At 37.0% G+C, this 11,117-nt stretch overlaps 1 protein-coding gene across 2 annotated transcripts; it reads left to right on the top strand.

The window, feature by feature from the left end:
• The first annotated feature begins 216 nt into the window (after positions 1-216).
• Positions 217-9,213, top strand: ADCL (D-aminoacid aminotransferase-like PLP-dependent enzymes superfamily protein). Of its 2 annotated transcripts, none has more exons than XM_088101316.1 (5): positions 217-495; positions 887-933; positions 1,586-1,764; positions 1,850-2,526; positions 8,868-9,213. In XM_088101316.1, exons 1-5 carry the CDS (start codon positions 372-374, stop codon positions 8,960-8,962), a joined length of 1,122 nt encoding a protein of 373 aa, XP_087957442.1. In that variant the 5' UTR covers positions 217-371; the 3' UTR covers positions 8,963-9,213. The 2 variants fall into 2 exon arrangements, with proteins under 2 accessions (XP_087957442.1, XP_087957440.1); XM_088101314.1 differs by having other exon boundaries at positions 860-933.
• Positions 9,214-11,117: the final 1,904 nt, after the last annotated feature.

The raw sequence follows: 11,117 nt of genomic DNA, 5'->3' as shown, positions 1-11,117 counted from the left end.
GAAGGTCCAGGGAAATTATAATTATAAATAAAACCCAGATTTATTAAAAAAATATTAGTTGAATGAAAAATAATTTCGAATATTTTATTGGGTCGTTGGTAACATAAAATCCTTTTAAAATCGTTTTGTTTTTCTCTCAAACTCGAGAATTTGTCTCTTTCAATCGGATTGATTCTCCCGACTACATCAGTAAAGTTGGAACCAATATAAAAGGCAAAGTAATTCTGACAAGAAAATTTAATTATATTTGATCGTAAGATGGAGGACGAACAATTCTTCAAACGAGTTGTGACCATCTTTGTTTACTGCGAAGCACAAAACAAAGCCAACCAACCTTCCATTCTCCAATCGTTCCTCAATTCTTCTTGAACATGGCTTCTCTTCCATTCCTTTCGCAAATTTCCCACTCTCTTTCCTTTCCGCAACATGGCCACTGCTTCCATAGGCACTTCCCCACCGCTCTCGCTGCTTCCTACCAATCTGGAGCCTCGTCTGGTGCGTTTTCTGGACACTCTATTTCTTCAATTCAATTCATATTAATGGAAACCGTTCAGCCAAGATTAGAAGAAGACGAAGTTTCATAAAGTAGACTGTTGGAATTTTCTTTTTTCTTTTACCTTTCAAGGAAAATTATCAATCCTATATATGTATCTATAAAAATATAACTGCTGTACATTTTTTACAAGATTAAGTTATAGAAGACTAAGAAGAAAAAGAAATTTTGATATTTTACTTTTTAAAAGTAGAGTTAATCTTCATGAAATTTCACCTTCTCGTATCCTTTTAACTCAAGGTTTCGTGGCTAGAAGGTTTCCATCACATATAGTTAAATTCACTATGCTAATCAATGTTGCTTTAGGAAACTCATGGGGCGTTGACATTGCAGATTCTAAATCTCAAGTATCTCGTGTTCCGGTTTTGACTTCCTCGGAGGTCTAATCTAATCTCTCTTTTCACTCTTTTTCTTTGTGCTTCGGGTCAGAGCCTGTTGTGACTGGAGAATATTATATGTTTGCTGTTTTTTTTTTCTTTTTTTTTTTATTGTTAACTGTATTGTTACTGAATATATATCAATTTTGTTCACTACTAATCTCTCTTCGAACTGTCTTAAAAAATAAATGGGATTACTATAAATCTTCAAACCGGTTGTCAGTGAGGATGAGGTTGATATAAATTATTTTGTAAGATGATATTTGGCGACTATCCTATATCCTGCATATGGGAATAGATGTGTGTGAATGATCTGATACTGATCTAACAGAGATGACATAATGCACGTACTTATATATTATAATTTTGTTATATTTCTAGTTAACGTGAGATATCTAATACAAGTGACATAAGTCCCAATTAATAACAAAATGTGTGTTCGAAAAAAGAGGGTTTGTTTTGATCAATTCAAGCTAGTCAAAGGTAGAAAAGTTATGATTGTGACAAAAAAAAAAGTGTATGTCTTAAGTAAAGATAATTATTTTTGAAACCAGAGTGAAATCAGAAAGGGAAAATAATTATTTTGAATATGTGATTTTAGTATTACTAACTATATCTTTTTTCGTATTTTCTTTTCTTCTTTTGAACGCACAAGGCCTATGAAAGGCTAAAATCATTTAGAGAAAAGATAAAGGGAAAGCAACAATTCCTTGCTATGTATTCTAGTATTTTTGATGGGATAACAACAGACCCAGCCGCTATGGTTATTCCTATGGATGACCACATGGTCCACAGGGGCCACGGTGTGTTTGATACTGCTGCAATAATGGACGGGTTAGTGATTTCCACTTCTCAATGACATTAACACTTTGTTTTCTATTTTCTAAAGCAGTCAAATGGTGTATTGTGTGCATTATAGATACCTATATGAGCTAGATCAACACCTTGATCGCTTTTTAGGTTCAGCATCCTTGTCTAAAATAGATCCCCCATTTGATCGTGGAAGCATAAGGAGAATACTGATACAAACTGTAAGTGCTTCCAAGTGTAGAAAAGGATCACTAAGATATTGGCTCTCTGCAGGACCTGGTGACTTTCAGTTATCTCCCTCTAACTGCCACCAATCAAGTCTTTATGCAATAGTAATACAGGATCTGTCATCATCGCTTAATTTCAGAGGAGTTAAAGTTGTTACTTCATCTGTTCCCATTAAACACCCCAAGTTTGCCATTACCAAGAGTGTGAATTATCTTCCAAATGTCCTCTCAAAGGTGGAAGCTGAAGAAGCTGGTGCTTTTGTAGGCATTTGGTTAGATGATGAAGGTTTTGTGGCAGAGGGGCCTAATATGAATGTGGCCTTTGTCACTAAAGAGAAAGAACTAATAATGCCTCACTTTGACAAAATTTTAAGTGGCTGCACAGCTAAGAGAGTTTTAACCCTTGCCGAGGGTTTGTTAAGGGAGGGTAAGCTTAAGGAGATAAGGGTGAAAAATGTGACCGTTGAAGAAGGTAAAGCAGCAGAAGAAATGATGCTTCTTGGCAGTGGAGTTCTTGTTTGCCCTGTAGTGCAGTGGGATGAACACGTTATTGGTGATGGTAAGTGCTTTTATTTCTCGCACAAAAGGTTATCCGATTTATTGTATGTTTGGAGGGAACTTCTATATAAGTACTTCTAAAAGAGTAAGAGAGAAAAAGGAAATTAGTTTCTCCACAAGTTAAAATGAAGTTATGCTTGAGTTAGAAATCAGACTTTGGAGAAGTGGATAGGAGGATAGGAAATTGCTTTTATAAATTAAGTCAAGCATACATGAATTTTGGAATGTGAAGAAGATTTTTCTTCTTATTTTTCCCTCTTAAAAGTATTTACGGAAAAGTTTCTCCAAACAGACCATTCATATATGCACTCAAGTAAATTATGTGTATGATTTTCTTTGGTCTACTCCAAGGCATCTGTTGATTGAATTAACAGGAACTTCTTACTGGAGTTCAGATGATTATATTATTCTTTTAGTGTTTTGTAATGATATGATTCTAAAGAGAAATGAAACTAAATTTGGGAAGTTAATGGTCAGAGATTGGAACCAATTGAAAACAAAGCAAAGAAACATAAAAAAAGGAAAGCGTTGCAAAAAGATTTGATAAAATTAAGGATGTTTGTCACACTAATTAGTGAATTCTAGGTAAGATTACAGGATTCTTGATAGAGATATTCTCAATGTTTTGTCAAAATCATTGGTTTTCAATTTCTGAATTTCAAAAAAATTAGTTATACGGTTTGACTCTGATAGGACTCCTAATAAGGATGGGCCTGTTAATCAACATGAAACAATTATAGAGGGAGCAAGGCCCAAAATATGGAAGGTTTACGTGAGAAGAAAGAAAATGGGGTTAGGAAAAGAAAGGGAAGTTAGTTAGAAAGGGGAATGACGTGTCAGGAATCCAGGGGAGGGGAATTCTGTTATAGGAGAGAGAATAGAGAGTGTGAAGGGAGGAGAGGAGGTGAGTGGTTAGGAGGAGAGTCATCCTCTGGTTAGGAGTGAGAGCACTCTGGGTTTTACTGGTGATTGTAGAGCTTTCAGCTCCATAACTTTTATTCTGCATAATACTTGAATAATATACCTGTGATATTCAGTTTTATTGTTGGGTTTCTATCATTGGTCCGACCTGCCGGATTCCCGAGAAGAGCTAGCATTGTTGTCCATGCCACCCAAAATGTCTGACCGAGTCGACGCATTGGAGGAAAGATTGTTAGCGATGGAAGTGTCTGTACGTGAGACGTTGGGGGAATTTCGCCAACTAATGTTGGAAGAGTTGACTAAGCTGCGTAACGAGCAAGCGGGAGAGCGTCGAGAATCTCCGTTTTCAGATATGGATTCAGGGGCAGAGTACAGGATGGCAGCAAAGAAGGTGGAATTGCCATCATTTGAGGGTACTGACCCTGTGGGATGGATTACCAGGGCAGAGACATATTTTGAAGTGCACGGCTCTACAGAAGAGGTGAAGGTCCGATTGGCAAAACTAAGCATGGAAGGGGCAACCATTCATTGGTTTAATCTTCTACAAGAAGCAGAAGTGGGGTTGTCGTGGCCCAACCCAGAGCATATCTTTGCAACCATTCATTGGTCAAGGCCCACATTTAGGGAAATTAGGCGTTGGGTTAGGCCCAACCCAGAGCATATCAAATAAACCATTATCGGCAGCGGGCTCCAGCATTCATGAGTCACGTTCGACGACGCAGGGCAGTCGCGTTTCAGGTGATCGTTTTCCGACCGCCGATCGAAATCGCGGTACGAAACATTTGCCGTATGCGGAATTGATGAACAGGAAAGCTCAAGGGCTTTGTTTTCGATGCGGTGAAAAGTATCACCCCTTGCATCGATGCACAGAGCGGCAACTGCGAATGGTGGTGTTAGCGGATGACGAAACAGTAAATGAAGCGGGGGAGGTGATCACGAGTGAGACGCAAGAGGAGGAAGATGACCATAACTTGGAGTGTGGGTCTATGGGGCTGTTCGCAGAAGTTGAAGTACCATGGGGTGGTCGGAATAACCCTACAACTTTGCGCATAGAGGGTCTTCTCAATGGATTAACCCTGGGAGTGCTGATTGATAGTAGGGCCAGTCATAATTTCATTTCTCCCCTTGTAGTGGCTGCTCTGGAGTTGAAAGTGGACAAAAGAAAACAGATTGGTGTACGTTTGGGAGATGGACATAGGGTGTCTACAGCGGGGAAATGTGAGAAGTTGGACATCCAATTAGGAGAATTCTCTACTACGGTAGAGCCATATGTGTTGGAATTGGGGAACGTGGACATGATTTTGGGAGTTTCCTGGTTGCGAAGGTTTGGAAAGGTTACTTTTGATTGGGAAGAGATGACGCTAAGTTTTTTTTGGCAGGACAAATATCTGGAGTTACAAGGTCAGAAACTGAGAAAACACGGACAACATATAGCGTTGATGACATCTTTCTAGAGTGTGGTGAAGGAGAATAGTTTGGGAGAAAAGTCCATTTCGAAGCAAAGCTTATCAAAGACACAAGTTGAAGATATTCAACAGATTTTAGTGGGTTATGCGACTGTATTCCAAGAGCCACAGGGGCTGCCCCCTTATAGAAATGTGGTGCATGTTATTACATTGCAGCCAGAAGCAAAAGCCGTGAGTGTGCGACCATATCGGTATCCACATCACCATAAAGAGGAGATTGAAAAACAGGTTGGAGAGATGTTGACACAAGGAGTTATCAGACCCAGTTCTAGCGCTTTTTCCAGCCCGGTAATTCTTGTTAAGAAGAAAGACGGTTCATGGCGCATGTGCGTGGATTATAGGGAGCTGAATAAAGTCACAATTCCCGACAAATACCCAATTCCAGTGGTAGAGGAGTTATTGGATGAGTTATATGGTGCTACTTATTTTTCTAAACTAGACTTGAAATCTGGGTATCATCAAATACGGATGGCAGAGGAAGATGTCCATAAAACAGCTTTCAGGACACATGAAGGTCACTATGAATTCTTAGTGATGCCCTTTGGTTTGACAAATGCCCCTGCGACTTTCCAGTCTACTATGAATCAGATTTTTAAGCCCTATTTGAGGAAATTTGTACTAGTATTCTTTGATGATATACTAGTTTACAGTAAAGGATGGGATGAACATTTGAAGCACTTAATGAGAGTCTTTGAGCTGCTGTGTGAACAATCTTTCATGGTCAATAGAAAAAAGTGTGTTTTTGGGAGTCGGCAAGTAGAATACTTGGGTCATCTAATTTCTGAGCAAGGAGTTGCAGTAGACCCAGAAAAAATTAAAAGTGTGATAAATTGGCCCATACCTCATAATGTCAAAGGTGTGAGGGGTTTTTTGGGATTAACGGGGTATTATCGAAAATTTATTGCGGGTTATGGCAAGATTGCTCGGCCCCTTACGGAATTGACGAAGAAGGATGGTTTCCATTGGGGTCCAAATGCATTATTGGCCTTTGAGGAATTAAAAAAGGTAATGACTCAAGCTCCCCTATTGGCTTTACCTAACTTTTCTAAACCGTTTGAAATTGAGTGTGACGCTTCAGGGGCAGGGATAGGAGCAGTATTGATGCAAGACCGACAACCGATAGCTTATTTTAGTAAAGCTTTGGCACTGACTAATGTTAACAAGTCAGCCTATGAAAAAGAATTAATGGCATTAGTGTTGGCGGTCCAACATTGGAGACCATACTTGATTGGAAGGAGTTTCAAGGTGTATTCTGATCAGAAGAGTTTAAGACACCTCTTACATCAAAAAATCACCACCGAAGCTCAACAAAATTGGCTGGCAAAGTTGTTAGGATATCAGTTTGAGGTGATTTACAAACCGGGCCCAGAGAATAAAGCTGCTGACTCACTATCGAGAATGTTCGAAGCGGGTGAATTGAGGGAGATTCAGTCTTTTCCATTATGGTTGCAGGAACAGCATATCCAAGAGGAAGTGGAAGTAGATCCTTTTTTACAGCAAGTGGTGCAGAAGCTACAACAGGAAGATGCATCTGTTGCAGATTTCAGTTTGCAAAGAGGAGTATTATTTTACAAAGGACGCTTGGTATTGTCAGCTAAGTCAGATTTAATTCCTACTATCTTAAATGAGTTTCATTCTTCACCAGTAGGGGGTCACTCGGGTTTTTTAAGAACCTACAAACGTATCGCAGCAAATCTGTACTGGACGGGAATGAAGAAGATGATTCAAGAGTTTGTTAAAGCATGTGATGTATGCCAACGACAGAAATATGAAGCAACGTCTCCAGCTGGATTACTACAGCCCCTACCTATTCCAGATAGGATTTGGGAAGATATTTCCCTAGACTTCATTACGGGCTTACCAAAATCTAAGGGGTTTCAAGCTATATTTGTAGTGGTGGATCGATTGTCTAAATATGGCCACTTTATTTTATTGAAACATCCTTATACTGCCAGGAAGATTGCTGAATTATTTGCTAAGGAGATTGTACGACTTCACGGCCTTCCGCAATCGATTGTTAGTGATCGAGACCCTGTGTTTATGAGTCTTTTTTGGCAGGAACTATTTCGATTACAGGGAACAACTTTAAAAATGAGTTCTTCTTATCATCCTGAGACTGATGGTCAAACGGAAGTGGTAAATCGATGTTTAGAAGCTTATTTACGATGTTTTGTGTCGGAACAGCCCAAGAACTGGTCATATTGGGTACCTTGGGCAGAATTATGGTATAATACTACTTTTCACGGAGCAACAGGAAAGATCCCTTTTGAAATTGTGTATGGGAGAACACCACCTGCTGTAGTGCGTTTTACACAGGGCGAAACACGTGTGGAAGCTGTAGCCGCTGACTTGGTTGATAGAGATGAAGCTATTCGACAATTGAAATATCATCTGCTGCGAGCCCAGCAGCAAATGAAGAAATTTGCAGACAAAAAGCGGAGATTCATGCAGTTCGAGGTTGGAGAGTGGGTGTTTATTAAATTGCGTCCCCATAGACAAGTAACCATAGCCCGACGTATTAATCAGAAGCTGGCACCTCGGTATTATGGGCCTTTCTTAGTGGTGGAGAAGAAGGGAGAAGTGTCTTATAAGGTGCAGTTGCCGGAATCAGCAAAAGTACACCCGGTTTTTCATGTTTCTCAATTAAAAAAGGCTATTGGTAATCATGCGGTAGAACCCACTTTACCAACAGAGTTGAGTCTGGAAGAGGAAGATCAAGAAGAACCTGAGACAGTGTTAGCAACCAGGGAGATTCCTGAGGGTGGTACTATTACTAAACAATGGTTGGTTAAATGGAAGGGGAGAACAGAGGAGGAGGCAACTTGGGAAGATGAGGGACTATTGCGAAGTCAATTTCCTTATTTTAGCCTTGAGGACAAGGATGTTGCTGCAGGAGGGAGTAATGATAGGACTCCTAATAAGGATGGGCCTGTTAATCAACATGAAACAATTATAGAGGGAGCAATGCCCAAAATATGGAAGGTTTACGTGAGAAGAAAGAAAATGGGGTTAGGAAAAGAAAGGGAAGTTAGTTAGAAAGGGGAATGACGTGTCAGAAATCCAGGGGAGGGGAATTCTGTTATAGGAGAGAGAATAGAGAGTGTGAAGGGAGGAGAGGAGGTGAGTGGTTAGGAGGAGAGTCATCCTCTGGTTAGGAGTGAGAGCACTCTGGGTTTTACTGGTGATTGTAGAGCTTTCAGCTCCATAACTTTTATTCTGCATAATACTTGAATAATATACCTGTGATATTCAGTTTTATTGTTGGGTTTCTATCAGACTCCTTTGTAAGCAAATAAAAGAAAAGTAAAATCTCTATATCACAAGAAAAACGAATTTATCCAAAATGTTAAGTGAGCACATTCTGAAATTATGGTTTTAAGTTCAAATTCTACCTATAAGTAATATATTAATAATTTTATTTTAGCTTTCCAAGTATGTTATACATGTAATTAGTCTAGTCTTCTTAAAGTGTTGTTTTACTTCTGAATTGTGAATTGTTGATAATAATGGTAAATGTAGGATTCTACTTTAGAAATGACTCCAGACCTTCCTCTTCAAGGGAATGCCTGTCAAGCTTTCCTTGTCTCATATTCGGTCATGTTGATAGTTTGATCATGCCAATGAATCTTCTTTAATGCATTTATTTCTCTGATTCTCTTGTCTCTACAAAAGATTTTATCTCCAAAAGTTGTACATTTGGTTCTTAGTCGGTTAAACTTGAAAATGGGCATGGTATATTATTTGGTCGAGGTCTTTTGACCTGCAATATCTTAAATTGTGAACTGTTGCTAACTTGCATTGTGCGTTCCTTGTCAGCATAGGGGACCGTTTAATTAGCATTATTCTCTTGATTTACTGTTCGCTTGGTCCATCAGACACATAGTTTCTGTAATCATTTTGAGTAAATGTTATGTACCTTCTCATGAGCTGATTCATTGTCATGCATTCATTGTAGGCAAAGAAGGCCCTGTAACACAGGCTCTCTTCAATCTAATTGTTGATGACATGAAATCAGGACCCTCTACCGTTCGTATACCTGTTCCATATTGATACTACTTTATTTCCTTCTCTACATTTTGTAATGAAGATTCATCATCAGTCATTCTCATGCCCCAACTCCAACAGGGATGCCTTTTATTAACTCCATTGCTTCGTAGTTTGTAAAGTTTTGTAGTTTATGAAGCTTGTAAAGCTTCATAAACCGTTCTTTTTGAGACTTGCTTCTCATACCCGTGTGTACTTTGAATTTGTTAAAATTTTCAGAAGCACATAACTTTATATACAATTTTGTTAGTCAAGAACTGTTTGAAGAAAAATATCTAACTAACCAAGACGGAACAGAAAAGGTTTGAAGATACATGACAGACAAAGCATTTAGAGCTCTCCACCCCAGAGATTTTCCGTCACTAGACTGTGAATCAACTGAAAATTTTCAATGACACTTTTTTCCCGAAATTTTTGGATCTTCATATTTTTTTTGGGCAGCTCTTTATACAGTATAATAACAAAACTACCTTTTAAAATCCTTGTATATTTAGAATGTTTGTTCTAGAAACGTAATGAAAACCTTCCGAAATATTTTATGGAGCGTTTATAAATCTTCTGGAAAGCTTGCTTGGAAAGCATTCTCTTATTAACTTATTAATCATAGAATAAGCGCATGCTGCAGATTGCGGAATTTGACCCTTTCATTGTATGTTTAAAAGAGTTTTTCCATTGTTTCCATTTTTTACATGCTTTACACAAAAGGGGAACCTTCCAAGACAGATTTGGTAAACCTCGAACAAGATTTTTCTTTGAAATATATTTGAGGTGTAAGTGCTCTATCTTTTTGTCATAGCCACCTTTCATCTTCTCTGGAAATTTAGCGAGTGACCTTTTGTTTGCTTAAATCCAAAAGATGAATCTCATAGAATGTTCTTCCATTCCAAAGATGAATCTCATACAGACAGTTCTTCCATCCGACAGGCACGATTGTCTCAACTTAAATCGTGATGAGACAACAAATAAAAAAAAAATGTTTGAAAACAGAATTTAAAATCGTCACCATAATTTATTTTAAAAATTATCAAAAATCATAAAAGAAAGAGTATGATTTACGAAATCGAATTTTGAGTTTAGGAGTAGGTTATAGATAGGAAAGTATTAGCATCTACCCCACCTATCTTAAGACAATTGGTACTTTTAATTAAATTTGAAAAAAAAAAGTTTATTTTATTGAACAAAAATATTTTTAGTAAAAAATATTCAATCAGGATTAACTTTATTCTTACTTATTCTCAACCAAAATAACAAATTCTTACGTATTAATTAGAACTAAGTAATTTTTTTTGAAAAAGTTTGTTCGAAAATGTTGATATAGCTTTTCTTAGGAAAGAGAAGCTACCAAGTAACTGGACAATGCAAACAGTGACAAAAGTACTTATACCTTTTAAAAGCTTATTTTAATTATTTAAAAAAAGTATTAAATATTATGATTATGTGTGACCAAATCCGGAAAAACGTATATTAATTATTTTTCAAAAAAATCAAATGTCAAACAATGTATGGGACCATATCCAAAATTATTTTGAAACTAATTTTATTTAGTTTAAAGGAACTAAAATATTAAAATTTCAGCAAACGTTTTAGGTTTAATAATTCAAATAGTTCCTATTTTTATGATTTTTCTCAAATAGGTTTCACTTTTTTTTTTTGTCTCAAATGGATCCTTATTTTTGAAAAAATTGAAACAATTAGGTTCTTGTCGTTAGTTTCGTACTAGCACTGTTAAAGAGGATGTCACGTGTCAGTTCGTGATTTTTAGAAATTTTTAAATATTTTTTTACTTATTTTTTATTTTTTTTTACTTTTTTTAATTTTTTTTAAAATAAAAAAAATTGCCACGTGGGCATTATACCACGTAACAATGACAGTGTGACGGGGCATTGACAGTGTCATGTGTCACTATCAGGTCACGGGTCATTGTATTTGTCTCAATTTGGTCCTTATATTTTTATTTTGTCTCAATTTGATCGCTCTATTTTTATTTTCTCTCAATTTAGTTATAATTTTTTTTAAAAATTAAACAATTTTGTTCCTTTCTAAATTCAAACAAAATTTAATTTTTACATACATCTTTACAAAAAAAAATTATACAAATTGATATATTTTATTAGAAAAATAAAAAAATTCCGAACTAATGACACATTTTTGTTTATGTAAG

Source organism: Vigna umbellata, chromosome 1, assembly GCF_029865625.1.
Source record: "Vigna umbellata cultivar VRB3 chromosome 1, Vumbellata_1.0, whole genome shotgun sequence".
Lineage (NCBI taxonomy): Eukaryota > Viridiplantae > Streptophyta > Magnoliopsida > Fabales > Fabaceae > Vigna > Vigna umbellata.
Note: the sequence above shows the minus strand (reverse complement) of the source record. Positions and strands in the feature narration are given on the sequence as shown.